At 57.1% G+C, this 24,659-nt stretch overlaps 1 protein-coding gene across 3 annotated transcripts in view; it reads right to left on the reverse strand.

The window, feature by feature from the left end:
- Window positions 1-247: 247 nt before the first annotated feature.
- The window catches only part of PRDM11 (PR/SET domain 11), a 47,698-nt gene continuing 23,286 nt past the window's right edge, over window positions 248-24,659 (reverse strand). For 2 of the 3 annotated variants that reach the window (XM_039226944.1, XM_039226943.1), the window contains exons 5-7: window positions 23,423-23,490; window positions 19,173-19,594; window positions 13,990-16,199 (exon numbers count right to left, since the gene is read on the reverse strand). In XM_039226944.1, coding sequence (XP_039082875.1) covers window positions 15,634-16,199; window positions 19,173-19,594; window positions 23,423-23,490 — 1,056 coding nt within the window. In that variant the 3' untranslated portion in view covers window positions 13,990-15,633. Of the gene's footprint in view, window positions 2,450-3,579; window positions 4,198-8,559; window positions 8,748-13,989; window positions 16,200-19,172; window positions 19,595-23,422; window positions 23,491-24,659 lie in introns of those variants that run through there. The other variant, XM_039226945.1, reaches the window with a different exon arrangement.

A 24,659-nucleotide genomic window follows, 5' to 3' on the forward strand; every position in this document is an offset into this window, starting at 1 on the left:
CTGTGGCCCCGGCACAGGCTTCTGTGAGTGAAAACCGTCGCCAAGTGTATTTCGGCCGCCAGACCTTGTAGACAAGAGTCCGTTTCCAACGTCATTTCTCCGTGAAAGCTCCCAGTGGCTTCTGGTGGGTGTGTCACCTTGGTTTTTAAAAATTTTCAGTGTGGATTTATATATATATATTTATATATATATAATATAATATATATTTATATAATATATCAAAGCTTATGAGTATAGATTAAAAAAATATTCAACAGCTTAGTGAACTCTGGGACGCCGGCCTCCTAGATGTCCGGGTAGAACTCTGACCCGTGGTCCACGGTCTGCAGCACGGGCTTCTGTTCTAGTGCCGACATCCTGCTGAGGACCTCGGCCGACAGCGCGTAACTGTTGCCAGACTTCTCCTCGAACCAGCTGTCCAGGGCCCGCTTGGCATCGAAGCTGGCGATGGGCGGGCCGTTCACGGCGATTGTCAACAGGTCGCTGAGCTGCTCCAGGGTCAGGCGGGAGCGGTGGTTTTTGCGAACTCGCTGCAGCGCGTTGCGGCCTTTCTCACAGCAGGCGGTGGAAGTGGGGAGCACTTTGAGGACCTGGATGATCTTGTTCAAGAGTGGGAACCTCTGTTTGTACTTGCAGACGTGGCCAATCAGGTCTTTGAAGCCGTTCTTGGCGTAGTAGTCAGCCTTGAGGTCCCGCCACTCCATCAGCAGACTGCCCCGGGGGTCCTGCCCCTCCCTGCAGACGTCCCGGGAGAAGGCGGGGATGGCCTCCAGGTGGTCGAATATCTGCACCATGTCCTCCTTGCCGTAGCTCACCAGCTCCTCACTGCTCCGGGGCCAGGCGGCCAGGTCGAACACCTGGCAGGCTTTCACGAAGATCCGGCTGCGGGAGTCGAACCTCTGAGCCAGGATCACCTGGGTCTTCTGGCAGATCTTCTCCCTGACGGACTGAAACTTGGCTTCGGCCACCCTGAGGTTCTTCATGGCGACGCCGTTGAAGCTCTCCCGAAAGTTCTCCTCGAACTCCTGGAGGTACTCGCCGGGGGAGTCGGCCAGCCGGCTGATCTCCTGGATGGCCTCCTCGATCTTGTCGTCCACCTGGGACACCAGGAGGTACTCGCCCTGGAAGACGTAGGCCAGGCGCGAGAGCACGGCGATGACGTCCAGGAGAAAGTAGATGAGCTTGACGGACTGGTAGTCCATGAGGAATTGCAACAGCGCCAGCGCGATGGCCGACGCGTCCGCTCGCTGGGTCTGGCTGCTGACGTCCTTGAGGTGGGCCACCACCTCCAGGTAGTCTTTGATGAGCGCGTTGAGGACGTTCTGCTCCCCGATGATCCACCGCACGGCGCGGATGTCCCCCAGGAACTCGGTCTCCTCACACAGGGTGGAGGCCGTGGACCGCAGCTCGCACAGGAGGCGCGGCGAGTAGCGGTAGAAGCTCAGCAGCTGCTTCAGGTTGTTCTCCAGCTCCTCCAGGCAGGGGAGCTCCTTCCCGCTGATGGCGTCCAGGACCTCCAAGTGCGGCCGGTGCACCATGAAGGGCAGGCACAGCAACCAGGGCAGCGTCTTGCGGATCGTCATGAACATGCTGGCACGCAGGCTGGCCGTGACGTTGGCCCCGTCTATGCCCAGGCCGACGGTCGGCTTCTCGTCCTGCAGCCGGATGCCCAGCGCGGAAAAGGCCCGGTCGAGGGCCTGCAGGTAGCTCTCCGTGCCCGAGAAGCCCAGCTCCTGCAGGGACAGGAACTCGGTGGCCGGGGGCCCGTCGCCGCTGGCGTACTGGACGTAGACGGCCACCGTGTCGGCCAGCAGGTCGTCGCTCTGGCCGTCCAGGATGACGCTGAGGCAGGGCGACTGGCGGAGGCGCTCCACCAGGTCCTCCCGCAGCGCGCGGGCGATGTGGTGGATGAGGACCTGGCAGTCGCCTTCGTTCATGTACTGGTCCACCACCTTGAGCTCGCACTTCCGCAGGAGCTCGGCCAGGGGCCGGAAGTCCAGATAGGGCCGGCCCTCGAAGGCCAGGTGGTAGGCGGTGTTGAAAAGCAGCGTCATGTTGCGGCACATCTCCTCCGTCTTCTCGGGGTGCATGCGCAGCTTGTACAGCTGCAGACACTTCTTGTGCAGGTTGCTCTGGCTGTGCAGCTTGATGGTGTGGATCTTGAACTGCTTGGAGCCGATGATGAAGGCCGACGTGCGCGACGACTGCACCGTGTACTGGCGGCACACGTGGCACCACATCTCGTTGAGGGTCGGGGAGTAGCGCAGGAACCAGAACTTCTTGAGCCACTCCTGCTTAAAGCGCCGGATGCGGCGCCCGGCGGCCGAGGACATCTTGGAGGGCTCGTCGGCGGCGGCCAGCATGTCGTTGGAGACGGACTCGTCGGCGGAGTCCACCTCCTGGTCATCGTCCTCCATGACGGCGGGGCCGGACACCAGGCTCTCGGAGGCTGCAAGACAAACAGGAAGGAGACGTTTGAAGACCCGGTGGCGGAAACCCCAGGCTCCTCCGACATGGGCAGGAACGCCGTCCCAAAGGTGGCACGCCGGGTCACACACGGGCCAATTCCTACGACGCATTCTGGACCCCGGCCCTAGAATCTGTCTCATAAGAAGCGCTCTTGTTAACCCGCGTGTGACCTCTCCTGTCTGGGGGTCGGCCCTGGGGGCCGGCCCTGCGCCACCAGCCTGCCCGCTCTCACCCTCCACTAGTGGGCACCCAAGGGATCGAATATCTTCCCCATCAACTGAGCGGCAGACCTGAGGAGAGAACAAAGCCCGTCGAGTGTTCCCAAGACCCCCCCCTTCCCCTCTCCCGGCCCCCCGCCCAGCGAGGACCTGGGGCTTGTGCATCTCAGCAGCTTCCCTCTCAGGAAAGCAGCTGCCATAGCCCCAGGCTATTTCAGGATCAGAACGCAGTTTGGTTAAGACGCATGCTTTGAATATCTGAGACACCTCGCTCTGCGCTGCTGAGGGATGAGGTTAAAATAGGAAATGCTATGTAAACGCCGGACTCAGCTGCAGCTGTGTTCTGAAAAAAACCCTTCCTGGTGGTCGACCAATTCTAACGATCCGAGCAGCCAACAGAAAAGCACCACGGCATGTGGCCGCACGCCCTACCTATATCCGGATCCTTCTAGAACTCTGGGCAGGGGAAGGGGGACAGGACTGTGTGCGGCAGAAGAGCAATTTGGGAACAGAAGAAAGAGGCTGTGTTCTGGGACTGAGTTCAAGAAGCCCCCCCACCCCCTCGACGGGACGCCCTGCTTGGGACTGGGGAGACAGGGAGATCGGCTTTAGAAGTTGCCATGGGGCTGAGACGGCAGGGGAACCACTAGAGAAAGGCAGCAGGTCAAGAACAAAGCACACACCCCTCCTGCAGTGGAACTTCCTTTATTGATGGGGAGGATACAAGGGTGTGACATGGGGCGTCCAGCTGGGGCTGAGAAGCAGCCTGTCCCGGGCAGGTACCTGCGGGCCGGAGCCCGCCCCCTGCCTGGCACTCCTCACCGCCCTCACAGGGCCCTGCCCGCCGGGCACCCTTCCCTCCGGCCTCTGTCTCATCCACACGCCAACTTACCTGCGGGGTCCGAGAGCTCTGGGAGCTCCAGGGCCTGAACAGGGGGTTCAGGAAGCTTCCCGGACTTAAGCATATCTAGTTCGGCCTGGAGCTCCCGGACCTTCTTCTTGAGGCGAATACAGTTAGGGCAAAAGGAGGTGGTGGGGAGCTCGTGAGGGTCGGATGCAAGGGAGGCCTCGGCGGGGCTGTCAGCCTTGAAGGACGATGGCTCTTCCTCTTCGTCCTCCAACGCGGCCGGCTCCTTGGAGGCCCCCTGGGGGATCTTGCGGTCTCCTTCCGCCTGTGTCCGGCTGACATTCGGCACGCCATGGGACACGGTCATGGCGCAGCGACCGTAGGCATCGTCCTGGTACTTGGGGACTTTCCGGATGACCAGGGAGGTGCTCAGCGCCAGCTGGTGCGCTTCCGCCTTGGCAGACTCCAGGGACGCCTCCAGCACGTCCTTGAAAATGAGGTCAATCTTCTTCTTCTTGGCCTGGGGGTGCGCGTCCCCCTCGTCAAAGCCACGCTTGTAGGGACTTTTGCCCTGTCTCAACACGGGGAGCTGAAGGGGCCCCCTCAGGTCTTCTAGGTTATCCAGAGCCTGCTCAGACTTCTCCCTCTGCAACCTCTTCTCTCCTAGGAAGGAAAACCAGGGTGTGAGGAAGTGGGGAAAAGCCCCAAAGTGGAGAAACCAACAGAAAACCAGGCAGGGGCTCCTACCGGGAAAGTCAGCGGACAGGTCCCTCTGCATCTGGCCTTGTGGGGCAGGTGTGACAAAAAAGGGAGAGGCGGGGCACTCAGGGCATCACAGGGTCTAGCGTGGGACCCCCCACAAGTGGGAAGCATTCTTTAAAAAGGCCACTTCAAGGGAGACTTATGCATATAAGGGGTGCATCTGGAAGTTGAGAGAATGCCATGGGGGAGGGTGGCTGGAAGTTCAGTCTCTCTAGAAGACGACACCCCAGCGATCAAGCAGCGTGCGTGGGGGCGGCCCTCAGAGCTCAGTTCTCGTGGGCCCCTGCCCTCCAGGCTTCTAGTCCAGTCCTGACAGTTGGAAGATGGCTGCTTCGACTTGGTAAAAGGTACACACGGAACACGGAGTCCTCTCCTTCCTGCTCCCTGGTTGCCCCGAGCCGGCCCCGCAGGGGCCAAGTCTGACCCACAGCAAGCATCCTTCCTAACTCGCCCAGAGATCAGGAGATGAGGTGCACGGAAGAGAGTGTGACCTGAACATCTGTGGTTCCTCCCACAACCGAGGCAGGAAGGAAAGGGAAGATGGGGGCCCTCACAGTGGCTGACGGCTCCCGGGCCGGTGGCCTCCAGCACGATAAAGAGGGGCGTGGCCATGCCGACCCAAAGCGTTCTTGAAATACAGCTGTGTCTCCTTACCTCATGGTACAAAGAACGTTCCCTTTTCTAGCTCTTTCCATCATGCGACTGCCTTCAAAGACGTGGCTGAGCTCCCAACAATAATTTTAGCCCGATTCTTTGAAACGACCGACACAGCTTCATAAATTGCTATAGAAAGGGCGTGCGCTCCCCTGGGGTGCAGGCGCTAAAGGGGACCCTCAGAAGGTCCTGGCGGCAGCCTGTGGAGCTGGGAAATCTCAAAGGCTTCCTAGATAAAGGTGGGGCCCCGGGAGACGACTCTGGGTAATGACGTGACCTGAATATATGTCACAGTTGGGTTTCCAAAAAGTGCGTTTGCTAAAAACCTCTGCGCGAAGGCCAGAGGATCTCTGTGAACAATCCAGAAGTTCCATGCAATGACCGAGCCCTGGCTTCCTGCAGCTGGCAAGGGGTGCCGTGCCCTGGCCCATTTTTGCATGCAGGTTTCCTAGAGGTAACACCACAGAAGGGGGTGACCTAGTCAGAACGCCTCTCTTCCATCCTCACATGAATGCCTGAATGGCAACCTTACGTTCAAGGCCCCTGGATGTCAGGTGATCCTCACAGCCTACATTGCTGTCACTTCTGAAGAGTAGGGAGATGAACACTTGGTAAAAACGCAACACGTTTGCATTACGGGTCAGATACGACACTTGCCCGTTTAGAATCTCTAAACATCAAGGGCCACACTTTCACTTCTCATAGACTGATCGGGCAGCAAACAGCTGAGGATGTCAGGGGGTCAAGGCCTCTTGGCCAGAGAGTCCTCACGCCTCTCTGCTTAAAGACAAGGTCATTCAAATTTCCTAGGATGAGTGGGAGACTTCTTAAGACTCAAGGCGTTCAGAAAAATCTGAAGGGCGAAAAAGACCTTTCAGCGTTATGAAACTGATTTCAAAGCCACCGTAAAATATAGGGGAAAGCACCACAAAGTGAACCAGTGACTCAAGGTAGATCAAATAACATAAGGTTTTTTGAATACACATATTTGATGCATCCCGTTCTTAAAAGAGAACCACAAAGGCATACTTTTTCCACTGTGTTCAGGAAGCAGTTCTGGGCTTCAGTTAACGTCCCTACTTAAGGAAGACTAGTAATTCACGCTCTGGCCCTTCTCAGGGCTCCAGCCTCCAATTACAAAGAAACTTCCTTCCATGCGAGACCTTCAGCGACTGAGTGTAGGGATGCCCTTTCCAGAGCGGGGCTGGCATGCCCATCTAAGATGCCACTGACTGTATTCAGAGTCTGCCAAAGCAGCAGGCTCCAGACACATCTATGCATCTAAAGGTCACTGAGCTCACGACTGCTCCCAAGGGCTTTGGGATCGAGCCCACCCACTGCTCTGGCCCGGCCCCATGGTGCCTTTCAGTCTCCTTCCTGTTTCCTACCGCTCAGCCTGGCCAGGAATAGACACTCCTTCTTCCTGTATCTTCACAAATCTTCATGTATCTCATTTGAAGCCTCTCTGCCACGCCTCCTTTGCACCACTCCTGAAAGCTCACTCCGTTCTCCGAGCAATCCCCTTGGGTCTCAGGGCTCTCTGAGCATGACTGCAGCATGAGGTGCTTTGGAGAAGACTCTGGGGGTGGGGGCTGGGCGGGGGAAGAAGGACGTTACAAATCCAGAAGAGTTTAAGAAGATTATGGCCAAGGGATGGAATCTGTGTCCTCAGATATGACTTCTCTTGGTTTTCTTTTCTTCTGGTGATAGGATTCTTTTGTAGACTTCTTGGCCATCTTCATTCGTGTCTTCTTTTATCCATTCAGCAAAGATGTACTGAGCACCTACTGTGTGTCAGGCACGTTTACACAAGGCGTCTTCAGAGGCCGGATGGAAACCGCGTGAATCTCATCATAGAAACACACCTTCCCGAGTGAGGTGGGCATGTGGCCAGCCCCCGGTTACAAAGAGACAACAGATGAGGATGTCTGTGGGGCCTCCTCACTGCCCATCCGATCACAGTTACCTTTTACCAAGTCAGGCAGCAGCTGTACACTCAATGTCCACAATCTGCTTTGTTCTGTTTGGGTTTTAAAAATAGCTTTCGGGGCCCCCTGGGTGGCTCAGTTGGTTGGGCGTCCGACTCTTGATTTTGGCTCAAGTCATGGTCTCACGGTCATGAGATCAAGCCCTGTGTTGGGCTCAGCACGAGCCTGCTTGGGATCCTCTCCCTCTCTCTCTGCCCCTCTCTGTGAGTGCTCTCTCTCTCTCTAAATAAATAAGTAAACTTAAAAAATCAACATAGCTTAACTGCAATGGGCCACCCCACCCCCTTTTCATCTTCTCCACTCATCTTCCATATGAAGATTTATTTCTAGTAAGTAGGTTGGTCAGGAACGTGATAGCGTGGGGCTTGGGTACAGCCCTGGTTCCTGAGACCAGATGGACTCTGGGTATTTGAATGTTTTTTCAGTGCAAGGAAGGTCCCCTTGAAAGAAAGTGCGGATTCACCAGTTTGCCTAGGCTCAGGCTGAGGACGGGATAGACAGGCAAACAGCTAGGGGCTGGGGAGTATTTTAAGCCACTTTCAAAGGACTCAATTAAATGGAGCTGATGGACATCTCACCCCCAGGCCACCAGCCACACCTAAGGTCACCTTCCCACCTCCCTCCAACTGTCTTCTAACAGAGATTGTTCATGCACATGTGTTATTAGGACTTTCAGGAATGAGACCAGGAGGAAGCTGGGAAGAAACAAGTTTGGTCTGAGAGGTCGTGTATAACACCATGGGTTAGAGCATAGACCTTGGACTAAGACGTTACACAGATGTGGATGAGAAACCCAGCACCGCCCCTCCCCCACAGCCATGTGACCCTGGGCCAGTCCTATTTACATCCGATGCTTAGTTTCTACATTTGTAAGCTGCGGATGATAAGCCACATGGGATCAAGCATTAGAATTAAAAGTTTACAGGGGCGCCTGGGTGGCTCAGTTGAGCATCCGACTTCGGCTCAGGTCATGATCTCATGGTTGGTGGGGTCGAGCCCCGCATCGGGCTCTGTGCTGACAGCTGAGAGCTTGGAGCCTGCTTCGGATTCTGTGTCTCCCTCTCTCTCTGCCCCTCCCCCGCTCGTGCTGTCTCTCTCTCTCAAAGATAAGAGTAAAAAATTTTTTTTCTAAAGTGACAATTGAGGGCTTACAATGGTAAAGGTGGGCGTTGTTCTAAATGTGTCGTGTATATTCCCCAGCTCATGCCCACAGTGCACTTAGAGGTAGGTGTTGTGATGACCATGTGGACCCTGCAGAACGAATGCTCTGCAAGGAGTAAGTGCTTAGTAAATGTCAGCTATTGCTGAGACATAGCGTCTTCCCATCATTGAGAGGTGGAGGAAGAGGGTCAATTCTGATTGAACTTATGTGCTTGGCTTCGGGGCCTTGTTCTCTCTCCTGGATCCTCTCAAATGTCTGTACCGGGCGTGTCCCCTGGAGCTGGAGCGACCGCTGTCCTGCCCGGAGCTGCTGCTCGCAGGCGGCCCGTCCCATGCCCACCCCCCGCCCCACGCCTCGACCCCCGCGTCCCTCCGGGTCTCCCCACTGCCGCCGCACTGCATTTCCCAGCGGTCTTCGCGGGAAGGAAGCTCCCGGAGCCCGCCTCCGGTGGGCACTCACCTCGGGCCAGATTGCGGTGGATAGTCTCCTGGGACATGCTGTGTAGACGCTTCATGTAGTCCTCGCTGTACCAGACCCGGAGCCGCTCCCCCGGCCGGATGTCCCGGCGCGCGCGGAAGTAGATGCGCTCGCTGTGCTGGAAGGCCAGCAGGTTCTGCTCCCTCTCTTCCCGGGAGATGACCACGTACCTGGGGGCGAGGGGGACAGGTGAGAAGGCGCGGGCCACTCGGTGGGGCACCGTGCCGCGCAGGCGCGGGAGGTCGGAGGTCCGCGAGCAAGGGCCGTGCGCCAAAGTCGGAGGACGGCCGCCTGTCTGGGGTCGGGACCCGGCCAGAGCCGGTTCCTCATCTCAACGTCACGGTTTCGTGTGACCCCAAGCAAGTCTCTGAGCCTCTGAGGATCGCCGTTTTCTGAGACTAGAAATGACAGCCGCCCTGCCGACCTCCCACGTACTGGTAAATATAAAATTCAACACCAGATACAAAAATGACGACAGAACTGAAAGATCGCGTCATTCCTTTGCTCTTCACCAAATTTTAACCGCAGGGATTCCCAGACACCTGCAGGCCTCTGATGGCAGTTAAGTGTGGGATTCTTGGGCTGTCTCCAGGATTTCACAAAGCCTAGAAGAAAGAACCCACGTGACAAGAGTGCCCAAAAGGTCAGTTAACCAATGCTAAAGATCAATGTCTTTAAAAAGCGAGTGTCCCATGTGGACAGAAGAGGAAGGTAAATAAGAGACAAGAGAAGATTAAGTGATGACTGACTAATCTAAGTTATTTGAAGGTAAGGAAACTAAGACTCAGAGAAGCTAAGTGACTTGCTTGAGGTCACACAGTGAATAAATGGGAGATGGAGCTTTGAGGTCTGTGATTTTCCCACAAGATCTCACGGCTCCTATGTGGGCACGTAAAGCACCAACTCAGCCATGCCCAGATAACCTTTAAAGTTCTGCCAAACCCTCAGAATCTCGCCCTTACCCCATCTCCCTGAAATGACATTTCCAACATCCAACCTGCCCCCTTCCAAAGCTGAGATGATGTAACACCTCCAGAGAAGCAGAGGCGGATAGATCAAAAGGACAAGAGGAAACTATCTGGAGGCTTAAGGATCCGTGCCATGCGGGCATCCAGGAAATTCATCATAAAAAATAAACTTCTTTTCCTTATGCCACGATTTGTCTCAAAAGCCAGGCTAGAAATCAAAGTCGGACTGACTGGCATCGCCCAAAGAACTGAATTTGGAGCAGTCCGGGGTGCGCAATAATTCCTGGGAAAAACCCCAAATGGATAATGAACAAGTATCCAGCCTCACTAATAAGAAAAGAAACAGCAAGTAGCCCATCGTCTCATTGGCGCAGACGCCTCTCCCTGTCTCCCTCTCTCTCTTTTTAACGATAATACCCACATTGGCGAGAAAAGCGTCTCCCAGACGAATGGTGGAGAATAAATTAGCACAAGCCTTTGGGAAACAAATTGGCAACACGGACTGGTATTCGTACACCCACGTTCACAGCACCATTATTCACAACAGTCAGCAGGTGGGAGCCACCAAGTGTCCACTGATGGATAAGCGGATAAACGGAACGGGGAATACACAGACAATGGCTATTACTGGGCTTTCAAAAGGAAGGGAATTCTGCTATATGCTATACCACGAAGGAACCTTGAAGACATACACTAAGGGAAACAAGCCAATCACGAAAGGACAAATACGGTAGGATTCCATTTATATGAGGTACTTGCAGGAACGGTCAAATTCATAGAGACAGAAAGGAGGACCTGGGGCGGGGTGTTGCCAGGGGCCAGGGTAGAGAGGGGGGCATGGAGAGTTCATGTTTCATGGGAATATAGTGTCAATGGGGGAAGAGGAAAAGAGTCTTGGAGACAGTTGGTGAGACTGTGCAACGTGCATGAAATTAACGCCGCTGAACCGCATACTTTAAAAAACAAATTTTATGATCTGTGTGTTGTCACCATTTTGGAAAAATTTCCAAAAGGATGATAAGATGCAGACCAAGTCGACAAACCTGGCATACCACCGCCCTGGCTATATCATCGGTCACGATAATGCAAGAGCAAAGACATGGAAACGCCGAATACCGGAGAAACGGTTTAGTAGTGAACCGTGGCAGGTTCGTACGATGGAATTGTGGCCCACCTTATAGCACAGTGGTTTCAGACGATCTTTCATGACAGGGGAGCATGTCCTGATAGAATGCAGAGTGAGAACAAGCTCTTTAGGCTATGGTTCCCATCATGCTTTAAAAACAAGCCTCAGTAAATGACTTGAAGGAAATATACCAATGTTGTAACAGTGATTGTCCATTATAGGTGGATCTGCTTTATCAGTTTTTCTGTATTTTCCAGGTTGTCCTTAGTAGGCAAGTATTACAGTTACCCCTCTTCCACCCCCTAAGACAAGACACACAAACTCCACTTCCGGTCCCAGTGGCCATCTCCATGGCCGGCTGCATCGTGAATCTACATTCCTGGCCCCTCAGCATAGCACCTGAGAGCACATCCTGCCCCTTGTCACAGAGAGTCCCCTGTACTCTGTTCTCCTCCGCCCTGGAGGAGGCTGTGACCTTATAATGGGGACCACCAGAGTCCAGGGACCAATCTACCTGGCAACAGGCTGCAGCACGTATCCTAGGGGTGTGGGGGCCACACAGGGTGTGTGGCGCTTAGATCCCCAGAACGTGCTTGTGTCCAGAAACTAAGTCAATGCATCTGCGTGCTTGGCAGCATCGAACATGAGCGCTGGTCTCCCTGAGCTGTGAAGTCAGTACTGTGATATCCGTGACGCCTAGTCACGCTGCTAACCAAGAACTTGGGGGAAGGAAAAGAGGACCCCTGGCCCAGGGAAGTCTTTCCAGATGGATGCTTCTGAGCTGCAGCATTCCAGCAGTCCGGGGTCCGCTTTGCCCCAGATCTGCGATTCCTTCTGAACGTGCAAAATATTTTCCAGTCCCCAATTTAGTGAGAGCCTGGGGTTTGACATTCCAAAATTAATCAAACGTGTGGTTAGCAGGGAACAGAACTGGGGTAGATCCAAACTTTCCTACTCCCGGATTCCAAAGGCAAACTGCTCATTCATCTTTTGCCTCACAAGAATCACTTCCATCACAGAGCACAAGGAAAGATACACTTCTTCTCTGGTTTTGGGGGTATAAACAATCATCAGTCTCTAAGAGCTAGCATTACCTCCTCTGGCGCTCAACGTTAGGAGAGAAAGAGATGAGGAACACGTAACCATCAGGGACTTATTCAAAAGAGCAACTTCTAGACTAGGTCCGAAGGTTTAGAAAGATTCAGGTCCATTTCCCTTTCTACCTCCTGGTGGTTTCCTGCCCAACAAGGATCGAGGTTTGGAACAAGAGCCCCCAAATCTCTGCATCAATCACAGTCTTTCAAGACAGATCAAAATTTGTTCAGCATCTGGTCACATTCGGTCATTTTAAAACTTGGCATTTGAAATATAATATAGATGGCAACTCTCAGTGAATGGTAACAACCCACTCCCCCAAGATGTTTAATGGAGCCAGCTAAATCCCAACACCAGTACTGTGGGATGAGAACTCTCTCTTTTAAGTATTTTGCAATAACGTCCCATGGTTTAATCCACTCTCAGAATCCTTCGGTTTCCACACAACAATCCCTTCATGTCCCATTTCATGGCTGCAGATCACCAAGGGCCCTTTCTGGAAGACACAGCTTCTAGAGAAAATTTTCTAGTGAAAATCCCTGTATCTGTTGAGGTCACTACCTCGTTGGAGAGAAGGCACAGCATATGTCAGGAGGGTGGAAAATGGCCAGCACAGGCCACTCTACACATGCGAGGGGTCACCTGATAGCTTTTTAAATCAGACCCACAGGGGTGACAACCATTGAAGCAATCGAGGGGGTGGGTGGTAGCAGTGGTGGTGGAGAGCTGTGCTCTGGCCTAAACTCTTCGTGATGATAATGGATTGTTTTCATTCCGAACTCCTCACTGACTTTGGGTATTGGGTAGATAGGCACTAAGGCAGCACTTCTTAGACCTCACCCTCAGTGCCTTATCAGATGCACCAGATTTTTCTAGCTGGGACGGGAAATGACTATCGGTTTCAACCGAAGAGAGACAATAACCCACGGGGCATCCCGGGCTCAGACATTCCTGCTCAGCGGGTATATCTCTGATGGAGAGGAAGATGTGCCAACCATGGAGGCAGGAATGGGAAAGACTGACCAAGAAGAGGCGGGATTCTGTTTTCTCCCATGCATTTAGGTCTCTGAGCTGGGCGCATCTTTGGGTCATTCATCCACCCACCAGATGGTCACCGAACTCTGACAGAACATCACCCAGCCAGCCTTTAATGCTGCCGGAGGCCTCGGACTCTTAGGGTGGGACTTCGCTATCTCAAGCTGAAATGGGCCACCCATTCCCTTCCATCCACTGGCCTCTGTTCCACCTTCCTGTTTTGGTGTGCTCGACCCACAATCCTCACTGAAGCCAATAAAAAGGACCTAACAAAATTTCATCGGAAGTTCACAGGCTCTCCATCTCTCTGTCCCCAACTTGATCCCTTCCCTCCCCAGGACCAGAGGGAAGGGCCAGCCAGTACCTACACCTTGCTGGAGAAGATCGCGGGCTGGGTTTCACAGTATCTTTGCCTCTTGTGGAAATCGAGTAACTTTGATTCCCATGCCCAAGCTTTTCGGCCAAGAACAGGAGAACCTAGGTTCCAAGAGGTCAAAGGCAGGCTGGAACCTTCTGGAGCGGGGACAGATCGCTGGTCAGGACATAGGGGTTTCCTGCTTGGGAGAACCTCTCCGTGTGACTGGCAGTAAGCCAGGGCAATGCACAGGTTAGGAGGCCCCTTCTCCTCTTCTAAGGAGACTCCCAAAGGGACCCATAGGAGCCCCTCTGGTTACTTTGAAAGCCTCAGATCTCTGTGGGTAGGGTCTGGCCTGTGATAGATAGACAGATGCTAGGATCTGTGGGGAGCTGTCCAGAGGAAAAAAAAGGTCACGCCTCAGAGTGAAGTACACTGGCGAATGGATAGCCCCTGACCTTCCGGAGTCTCCTGCCAGAAATAGTGATTTTTTACCCCCAGGGCCCCTAGCTTCTTTTAGGGAACAAAAGGTAAAATTCGCTTAGCAGCATCTTGCTTTTGCTGTGCGGAGACGTTAAATACAGCTCAGGGGTTTCAGAGTGGCTGTTTCATCTCGCTCAGCTCATCGGTCCCTTTCTCTTCCTCTGAGGGCCAGCCTGGTGCCCGATATGGGGCATCTGAGTGCTTCCGGAGTCCGGGAAACGGCAGGGGCCCTGGGGCCCCTGTGGCCAGCATGCTTTCCCTCCATCATCTAACCCCTGCTCTGGGGGCCTTGAGGTTTTCACAGGAAGCGAAGAAAGAATATACACCAAAGAAAGATCCTGGAGACTGGGTGTGTTCCAAGTGTGAGATCAATTTCTTTTTATTGCCGTCTTAACAAAAGTACTTGGGAAGGCAATCTTTGACTCCAGCATTGGGAGGGCAGGGGGATGCCAGGCAATATTCAAGCCACTGGGCTGTCAGACTGGGGGGCGGGGGGAGCGTTTCGTACAGGGTGGCAGGAGCCCCCAGAGAATCAGAGAGGGGGGCGATGGAGCTGAGGACACAGGGACCTGGTGGCTGCCCTCCATGTGCTCTCCCCGGGACAAAGCTTGGTCTGGGTTTAGAAGCAGCACTCTGGGACCAGCCACAGCAGGCACTGGGTAGAGCCGTCCTCCCAGCCCCCACTAGGGCTCTAGGGGGCAGACATGGGGGAGATGGAGGGCTGGGGGGGAGGCAGGAGACAGGGTCAGCCTCAGGCCAGGGAGCAAGGAGGACACAGAGCCGAGCTACACCTGGGTCAGAGCTAAGCTTGCGGCCGCCTCCCCACCTCCCTCCCCCACTCGAGGACCCCGGCTCTCTCCCCACACTCCGAGACGAAACACGAAGCTAGAGATGTGTGTAGCTAATGCATTTGCAGCCCAAGCAAGCAGAGGCGAGACATGCTGGAACTCGGACGGCATGGGAGCCTTGCTGGGTTCTCTTAGACGCCAGAGAGGAGACACCTTGGGGGTGCTGAGGCTTGGGCCCCGCCGCTCCCCGGCGCCCCCTGGCTGTTAGCCTCAGCGCCAGGGCGGGGTGGGGGCACTCACCTCCTAGACACCGCCCTCTCACCGGCACCCAGGAGAGCCAGTCCCAGGCCGGGCAAGGAGCGGGACCCCTCCCCCGACTCCCTATCTGGCCTCTGACAGGGGAGCTGGACAAACCGGCAGACCTGCCTTCCAGTCCTGGTCCCCCTCCCGCCCCTGCCCCCCAGACTAACTGTTGTGTCACTGGTCACCCATGAAATGCAAATGGTGGCGGTAATAATAGTGACAACAATACCGATACCGGCTCGCTGCCTCTCCTGAGAACCCACTGAGATCACACACCTGCGGACGCAGGGAAAGCATAAGGCGCTCTCTCTAAGAACTCCAGGGCGTCTTCTCCTTCCTCGGACGCCATCCCCTTCTTCTCCCCATTCCACAAAAGGCAAGCACAGCAGCTGAGCACACGCACCGCAAGGGCAAGCGGAAGGTCAAGGCAGGGGCACCACCCGCCGCGCTTGGAGCCCTGGGGAAGGGGAGGGCAGGCCCCTCCTGGAAGGGCTGAGCCCCCCCCTGCCCATCCTCCAGCTTCGCCCCCTTCGGAAGCAGCAGAATCAGGGCGTGGGAGGCAGATGTGGTTGGCAAGCAGGATTCCATTCGGATGCTCCCCAGCTCTTGCTACCCTCTTCCCCGCAGGGCTGCGGCTGGTGCAGACGGAGAGGAGGCTGCCGCCCCAGGGCAAGCAGGCATCAAGCAGGTCGCTATCTTCGGCATCTGCCGAAGATGGGGGGCAGGGCTCCACACACACTCTGGTGGACCCCGGGGCAGCTGGCCTGCACTTGGGAAGGAGGTAGCGGTGGTCTCCCCTGCCTCCTATAAGGGTCACTGGTCCTGGACGCGAGAGACTGGCTTCTGTGTCGAGGCCAGGCACCCGTCCTCTGTCTCGCTTCCTCCTACTGCCGACTGGCCGGGTCAGAAGTTGTGCTTTCTCTTCCGAGACCTGGTAGTCCGTGCAGGGGCAGGTGCGGGGGGAGCCCGCGGGGGCTCTGCCGGGGGCGCCTCGAGCTGAGGGGTGGAGCCCGTGGGGGCTCCCCCGTCCGGCCCCCGCTGAGCCGCCTGAACCCCGTCTCGGATCTCCGTCAGCGTCTGGCACATCTGGCCGACGCGGCTGGCCAGCTCTGCCATGGTCTGGCCGATGGTGTGCATACTGGTCGCCATGTCCCGGTGCACGGCCACCAGCTCCTGGCAGAGCTGCTGGAGCACCTCAGTCTGCTGGGCGTGGGCTCGGAGGAGCTGCCAGTCGAGGCCCGCGCCGGGCGGGCTGGGGTGCAGCCGAGGGGTCCTGCAGGCGGCCTGGGCCTGCGGCGAGGGCCGGGACAGGGCCTCCGGCTTGGGGCCCACCATCTCGGACTGGTCTGAGGAGGAGGAGGAGCGGAGCAGGGTAGGCCTGGCCCGGAGGGCCTCTTCCTCCGGTGAGCGCTGCCGGGGCGCCCGCAGAGGCTGCCTTGAGGGCCCGGGTGCCTCCTCCTCTTCGTCATCTTGCAGAATAGAAACAAAGAAGGGCAAATAATTACAACAGAGAGAACCAGGGCGACTCTGGGCTTGGCCCCACCCTCCCAGTCACTTGACACTCCCCCCGCCTGGCCACCCCCCCGAGCCTAATGAGGCACATGCCTGCTCCCCACCGACCCACAAACAGACACCTGCTCCCCAAATCCCTGAGGGCGTGCGGGCCAGGCACCCGTCCCCGGGGACAAGGGTGAGCACTACCCAGGTCCCCTTCCTTTCGCGGGAACAGCGGCTCTCTTGGGGGAGAGCCCGGGTCAGGGGACTCAGGGACAACAGGCCCCGTGATGCAAGTCAACCTGCTGGCTCGCTTCGTCTCTCTGGGACTTGGTTTCCTCAGAGCAAAGATCACAGCCGCTCTGTCTACCTGCCCAGCTCCTGCCCGCCTAACAGGGCTGTCAAGAAAATTAAAGAAGAGAACGGGCACCAAGGAGCTTGGCAAAGCCCAGAGTGCCAGCCGCCAAAAGGCACTGGGAGTTATGGCTGACTCGCTTGGGCCACCTTGTGGCTGGCTGGAATCTGCAGCTTTAAGTCACAGGGGAGAGGCCCCAGGGGCAGTCTGTAGCCTGGAGGCAGAGGGACGGGGCTGGAGAGCCACCTCTGCAGCCGGTCCTGGTGTCCCCGAGGCCCCCAAGGCGGGCCACCTGGGGAAGATACAGCGCTGTCGCCTGGAGCGTCCGGAGGCTTGTGGGCACCCCACCCGGACAGCCGGTCACTGGGAGCGGCCGGGCCCTGCGCACCCAGGCCTTGCCTCTCTTGTGAGCAAGGTTAGGAGCTGATTCCCACGGCAGGAATAAAAAACAGGTTCCCCGTCTGTACCAGAGGGGCTAAATTCAGAACCACTCCCCGGGGGAGGCGACCGAGAAGATAGATTCCTCTCGTCCCCAGACACACACGCGCATGCACACACACACACACACACACACACACACACGTACGTGCGCCTCCCCAGGGTCCCAGGGCCTCCCTGTGGAACCGCACAAGAAGAACCTGGTGACTCATAACTGTATTGGTGGGATGGCTGCCAGCCCCCCCCCCCCCCCCCCGAGTCCCAGGACACCCGTCCTGGCGTGGCAAGGCTGGAAGGAGTGAGCGGGCGAGGAGATGGTCCTCCCCACCCCCCCTTCCAGGGCCTCCTTCCAGAACCCCTGGCCTTGTGCTGTAACAGCTGGTCGACCGGCTGGGAAAGGGGGGCCTGGCCAAGCCTGCGGTGGAGGGGTCCTGGGCCCCCGGCCCGGCCCAGGTCACATTTGGTCACCTCATTACCTTCTGTCTTAGGGAGATGGAGGAGACAGAGCAGGGCAGGATTTCGGAAGGCCTGCACTGGCTGCCAGGGCCCCTTCTCTTTCTCCTAACTGGGTGGGATCACCCCGAAACTTAGCGCAACACTGGTTCTGAGGGAGCCGGCAGGCCTGGGCTGGCATCCTGTTCTGAATCTAGCTTGGGGGGCCGCCTCTGTTTCTGGAACCTAGCTGCCTTGTCTACATAGCAAGCAAGTCAGAGTCGACGACCTCCGTTCCTTTCCGAGTCCTGAAGATCGGACTCTGGATGGCCACCTGTCAGGGGCCCCAGCCAAACAGGAAATGAGCGCAATCCCCATCCAACAGCGGGGGGCCGCGGGAGGGAAGGCCCGGCCCTGGTGAACTACCTTCCCCGCGCTGGCCAGCGGCGGACTTCCCCGGAGTCCTCCCGCCCTACTCCGTCTGCCATAGGCCGGACTCCCTTTCGGACTGTGGGCGGGAGGTGGGGGTGTGTGAGGGCGGAGGGGGGTGCAGCCCCAGCACAGAAGGGTCTCGACTGCTCCCCGTTCAGGGGAATCCTAGATGGAACCACAGCCCCAACTACGGCCTCCTGGGCCAGAAGATTCCGCCGACAGGCCCCTGCATCCAAGTCCATCCTGGGACACGGGAAGCAGAGGCGAATACAGCAGAAGGGCTGGAGAGGGACACAGGGGTGGTAAGGGCCGGGAGGGGACCTGGTGAGATGGACAGATCTGAGAGAGAGCCTTAGCAGGGGGAGAAAGAGGCAGAGGGCAGAGAGCAATGGGCACAGAAGCACAGAGCAGAACACAGAAATAAAAGAGGGTTAGGAAGGGAGAGAGAAGGAGCTCATCTTCCCCCCCACACCCCTCCCCGTGGCCTGGGCCCTGAGGACTTGGCTGGCTTCCTCCCGCACCCCCTCCCCCTCGCCTGCTACACTGGGCTTCCCTTCTCTGTCCTGGAATGTGCCAAGCGCCTTCCTGACACGGGGGCCTCGTACATGCAGTTCCCAGCCTGGAGGCTCCCCGCTCCCCTCCCGGCGCCCCACGCCGAGGCCTGGTTAACTCTTACTCACCCTTTGCAAGTCAGTGCGACTGTCACTCCAGGGAGGCCCTCCCAGCCCCCCCTCCTCCCGAGGACAGCCAGCTCACCCGGCCCCTTGCTCTCAGGCAGAGCTGCCACATAACCGGCAGGGCCAAATGCAGAATTCGAACGCAGGGCGCCTTGTTCAAAAAGCAGTGCAAATTTCAGGAGGGCGGCGGCAGAGCAGGAACCCCCGTGGGTGGGGCCCCAAAGACACTGCGCAGGTGGCCCAGGTCGTCAGCCGCGCTTTCAGCGCTTCCGGCCTTCGCCCGTCATCCCCTTATTACAACTGTCCTTGCCCACGCTTGTTTATTCCCACGAGTCTAGCCCAGATCGGGGCCGGTGTCGGTTTTATACACAACTCTGTCTTCCCAGCTCCTAGCATGGCTCCTGGCACTGAGGTCAGGAAATATTCTAGAATGAATGAACGGAAAGGGGTGGAGAAGACAGAGCGGGGGAAGGAGGGAAGGGTGCATGGGAGGACTGGACAAGACAGAGAGGGACAGAAGAGTGGAGAAGGCCAGGGAAGGGTAGGGGGGGGTGGGAAGCAGGGGGCAGGAGGCTGGGCAGGGGGAGCCCGGGGAGGGAGCAGGTGGTACTCACAGCTGGTCGAGGGGCTGTCGGTGCCGTCCAGTTCCGCCCTGGGGAAGCTGTGCCCGGAACGGGCCGTGAGCAGCGCCGACTCAATGGCCCTCTCGTGGGCAGTGAGCACGATGGTGGGGGCCCGGCCCCCGGCCCCGGGGCCCGACAGGGACTGCTGCATGAAGGCCAGCTTGTCCTTGGTCCTCCGTTTCATGTCATCCCATCTGTGCTTAATGTCCTTGACGGAGCGGGGCACCTGGCTGACGGAGGTGATTTTCCGAGCTATGCCTTCCCAAATCTTGTCCCTGTCGGCATGGGACAGCCGCATGGTCTCCCTCCCAAAGAGAACTGCTTCGTGGTGGGTCACCTCCGTGACCAGAATGTCCAGCTCCTCCTTGGAGAACTTGGGCTTCCTCTTACGCTCGGTCAGGGGCGCCACATTCCTTGGGTTGAATATCCCACAAAGCACAAGTGGGTAAATGACCGTCAGGGCGGGCGGTCCTCCTTCCTAATTGCCGGCCCCCAGCTGGGGAGCCGGGAGGCACCCGGGCACCCTGCCTGTCACCACCACCACACCCTCCTCCTAGCCGGAGGCCCCTTCCACTACTCCTCGGAGGACAGGCGGGTGGGAGAGATGCGGCGTAGTGGGTGGGAGCACGGCGCGCATCAGACGCCTCGGTGGCAGGCCTTGCCGTGCCCCTGGCCAGCCCTGAGAGCCGGGGCGGTTCGCTCAGCCCCTCCCGGCCTCTCTCCCCAGCCGGGTCAGGAGGGACAACCACACCATCCTCAGGGCCGTCACCAGAGAGGGGAGAGCGGAGTGATGTAAAAGAGTGTTAAAGCCCCGAACAAGAACTGAGGGTCCTTACTGGGGTCAGGACCAGGCCACTGCCGCTACAGATGGCTCACAGAAAGAGTGTTTAAACAGAGAGATGTTTAAATCTCCTTGCTGGTAATGCCAGCCATCAGGGTGTGGTCCCAGAAAGCGCTTTCTGTCCTGTGGCTCTTTGTCTCCTTCCCTGGCCTCCGAGTCCTCCCCAGGTTCCCCCCCTCCTCTCCCCCGCTTCCGCCGGATGTGTGTGTAGGCTCCCCTCCAGCTGGGGTGCAGGCTGGCAGCAGCTCAGTTTGGGGGTGGGCCGCGGTAGCCTGGTGGCAGCTCATGGGCAGAACGTAAGCGGTCCATGAGCAGCCACTGGGAGACAAGTTCCACTCGGATGGAAACCAGGAGTGACCTTGGCTTCCATTTGCACAGAGTAGCCAGGGGCTGCTTGAGGAAGACCTTGAGCAAGAGCAACCAAAGCGAGGAACCCGGCTAGTGGAGGGAAACCTGGAGCCCCGTTCACTCCTCCGGCTGCCCCCCAAACCACAGCACGAGGCTAGGGGCCCAAAGATCCTTCAGCCTCTACCTTCCCACGTCACCTACCCAGACCGCCACAGCCCAGGAGAAAGGACGGTCGGGGCTTGGTTACCTGGCCAAGACAGTGACTGTGGCTGGGGCCATGCACTCAGACCTGGACCTAGGGGCTGAGCCTCCGGTGCACACTCCCTTCCCCCTCTATAAAAGGAGGCTCGTAATTCTAGTGTTGCCTTCAGGGCAGCCGGGAGGAAGTGACGGGGTTTTTCAGGCTCACCACTATGGCCGTTTGGGGCTAGAAAATTCATTGTGCATGGGGTGGCCATCCCAGGTAATATAAGCACCCTTGGCGTTCTGCCCGATAGACACCGGGAGCAGTCACCCGCAGAGCTGCGACAACCCCAAAATGTCTCAGAACGAAACAGCCCCCGGGTTCAGACCACCGATTTCGCGAATGTGGAGCACGTGGCATAGGGATGCCATCAAGTCAACACTCACTGCGTGGACGCCCGTTCTCTTCCCCGCCCACCACTTATGTTTTGGAAAAACCCTAACCAACTCCATTCAATCATCCACGAGCCCCTAGGCTGTAACAGTACAAGTGAAGGCATCTGCCAACTGGAATGAGCTATAGGGTAACTTGGGGAAGGCAGGTTCCCAGGATGAACTGCCTTCCCCTCCAACTACCACCAAAGGGACATCCCCACGGCAACGGACCACATACCCAACCTCAGCCTACACCTTGAGTCTTAAATGAGAGGGGGCCCACCGCCTGTGACTACCTGGCACCATCTTGCATTGTTAGGACAGGGCTGGAGGTTGGGACAGACTGGGAACAGGACAGACCTCCCCCACCGGGAAGGCAGCTGTAGCAGAACCCACCCCCCACAGAGCCCAGGAGGCCATGCTTTGCTGGGGCCCCGTGCACAAGCGGAAAGAACGCTGGCCCGGAAGTCCAGACATGAATTCAAGTCCTGGCGCCGCCAGTGACCGCATGATCCTGAGCGAGACCTTGCCCTGGCCCGGGCCTCAGTTTTGCCACTGTGGCATGATGATCAGCACAGAGCAGTGACTCTCCACACCAGCGGCGCATCAGACTCACTATGGAGAGTTTTACAAAAGACCGTGGGCTCACGCCCAGGCCAATTAAGCCAGAATCTCAGGGGCATCGGGTGATTGCTCAGTTAGTTCAGATGATGTCTTTCCCTGGGGCTGCGGGGAAGCCTTGTCCCCAGGCTGAAAGATCAGAGATGGGTGGAAGCAGGTAACGGGACCAGCTCTGCCGGCAAAGCGTCTAGAGCCTCGAAGGCAACAGCACAGAGAGGCCTGATGCAGGGCCACACTCACACACGCTCTCCTTCGCTTCTCTAGAGCCAGACGGAGCAATAGGGAGTAGGAGACCAGGCCAGGGGTCTGGTCCCCACTTCCATGTCTCTGGTCACAGTGCCCTCCAACGAAAACCTGGCCCTGTCGCAGGCCTCACTCTGAGGCCCCCCTCCTCTCACCTGGGCCCTTGCCCCATGTTGTCTGTGCCTTCGTTCAACAACCAGGAAAAACCAGACTCCGGGGTAGAAGGCGTGAGCCCTGGGAGGGCTGGGAGGGCCAGTCCATCGAGGGCACCGCATGGCCGGGGCAGCTCTGGAAATGGTGGTGAAGCACGAGTGCCGAGCTGACCGGCGCCCCGTGGTTGGGGAGGAGGAGTTAGCAGGGTGTCCATGGCCTTCCTGGGGCCACTTTCAGGGCAGTGGCTGACCCGATCACGTGAAAGGGGATGCAAGGAGGGAGTGGCATGTCCCTATATATGACGCAGGGGCCCACCTGTCCCCGGGCACCTCTGCTTCGGCGCCTGTGAAGCGGCCACGAGAACAGCTCCCCCAACAATGAGAGGACAGATCCTAGGGTGCCCCGAGGAGGGTGAACCACAGTCCCTCTCGCACTCCCCCTGCAACCGCCATCGGTGGCTCTCAGGCGGGAAGGCTCCAGGGAAGGGGACAGCAGACCTCATCACAGACTCCCACTGCGAACCAAATTCCCCTTGTTTGCTTGGAAGGCGTCAGAGTTGAAATGCAGCCAACTCCCTTGTAGGAGGTCCCTGACTGTCCTCCCTCCGGGCACAACCTCTCCTGCGCAACCCCCCCAGCCGCCACGGGTCACACAACTGCACAAACGCCGCCCGAGGGCCCGATCCACGGTGTCCCCGGGTCTGGCCGTCCAGGGCCTCCCTTCCCTCCCAACCCAGATCCCGTCACCATCCCTGGGCGAGGCACCAACGCCCGTCTGACCCCTCACACGGCCCGCAGACCCCTCTGGGCAGGGCCCCGGCACGCTGCACGGGCCAGCGGCACGGAGCCGAGAGGAGAGCCGTGAGCTGGGTCCTCGGTTCCAGAGGCTCGGTTCAGCCCCCATGGGCGACCCTGGGCCAGCCTCCTGCTCCCTCTGGCCGGCCACGAAGTTTCTCTCTGGCGCAAACTTCTGTCCCAAACACCGGACTGTTGTAAAACCACTCTTGACAGTCCTCACGGCTGGACAGCAAGTGCCATCCGGAACTGAGCTAGAGCCTGGGCCGGAAGCACCTTTCCCTTGGGGGCCACTTGAGCCCCGTACCCCTAGAGCAAGAGTCTGCCCTCTGAGAGGGATCCTGGGGGGAGGGGGCCCTCCCTGGTGGGAATGCTGCCCGGAGCTGGGGACCCTGGGTACTCCAGACACAGGGACGAATGTGCAGCCTCTACGGGTCCTTGCAACCCACGGGCCTCTTCCGGAGCAAGAGGTCCCCTGGAACCAGACGCATCACAGACTCTGCAAACGGCAGTCCCAGGGCCTTCAGGGGCCTCCACCACTGCAGACCCCCCGACTCCCTTGGTTTCCTTTCCAGAGTGTGGGCCGGGCTCCTGGGAAATCAGCAGCAGAGAGCAGGACTCACCTCATCCAGTTGGCTTTAGTCTCGTCTGACCCATCTATGGACTTGTAGCGGTTATTCTTGTCCACAATCTGGAAGACAGAGAGAGAGTCTAGGAGGGGCCACCCCACGGAGGCTCTCACGTCCCTGGGCTCCGCCCCAAGCCAGGGCCAGGGGCCTGGCCCATCTGCCACCCCCGGCCCCTCCTCTTGCCCTCTGCGACAACGCCCCAACTGCCGTAGGGCTGAATCCCCAGCTCGGGTCAGGAATCCCATCTCCCTCTCCTGTCCCGAGAGCAGACCCGGCTACAGGGTCAGGGAGTGGCGCTTCCAGTAACCACGCACCGCAACAAGGAACAAGGATCCAGCCTCTTCTCTCTTCTAGCTTCTGTGAGAGACAGAGGCCAGCACTGGATGACGGAGCACGTGTGATGTGAGAGGGCTCCTCCTCTCCCCAGCCTCTAAGTCTTCAAGAGCCTCAGGGTCGGGCTGGGCTCTGCTCGTCTATAAAATATCCTATTTGCTCATCACTCTTGAGCTGGAGTTCAGCTGGGTATGGAATTCTAAGCAGGTTGTTTTATTTTCTTTCAGCGCTTGGAAGACTGTCCAAAAGACTGCCATGGGCTGCTCAGCAACCTACTGCCATTCTTTGATGGAAAGGCTCTCTATGGTAAAATTTAAGATGTGCATCTAAAAATTTTTTATTTTCTGCACTTTCCCTGTGTGGTTTTGAAGTGGAGATTTATTTTCTTAAACTTCTCATTACTTGATGAGCATATTACTTGACAAAAACACATCTCTTCTTCAATTCTGGAAGATTTAGAAAAACTCCTATGTTCATGAATACAGCTTCCCAATCATTGTCTCCAGTTTCTAGGTGTAGAATTTCTAGGGCACATATTTAGGAGTAGCCCCCATGTCTTTTAACTACCTTTCTCTTTTTTTCTCTCTCTCTTTTTTGGCAGTGCTCTGGGACTATTCCTCAGGACTCTCTTCCAATTCACTAATTCTCTCTTTGACTGTATCTAGTCGAGAATTTATCCACATATTAAGCTTCTTCCTTTCTTTTTTGCCTTCCTTTCTAAATGAGTACTTTTAATGCAATGAATATTTTTCCTTCCCAGCATCTTCATAGCCATCTTTCGTTCATTCCACCTCTTTCTTTCATAATGTCACATTCCTTTCTTTCCTTTCCTGACAGCTTTATTGAAGTATGATGGAAATACAATGTACCATTTGATACATTTTGACAAATGTGTACA

This window comes from Hyaena hyaena, unplaced genomic scaffold (genome assembly GCF_003009895.1).
Source record: "Hyaena hyaena isolate Hyena2069 unplaced genomic scaffold, ASM300989v1 scaffold_23, whole genome shotgun sequence".
Lineage (NCBI taxonomy): Eukaryota > Metazoa > Chordata > Mammalia > Carnivora > Hyaenidae > Hyaena > Hyaena hyaena.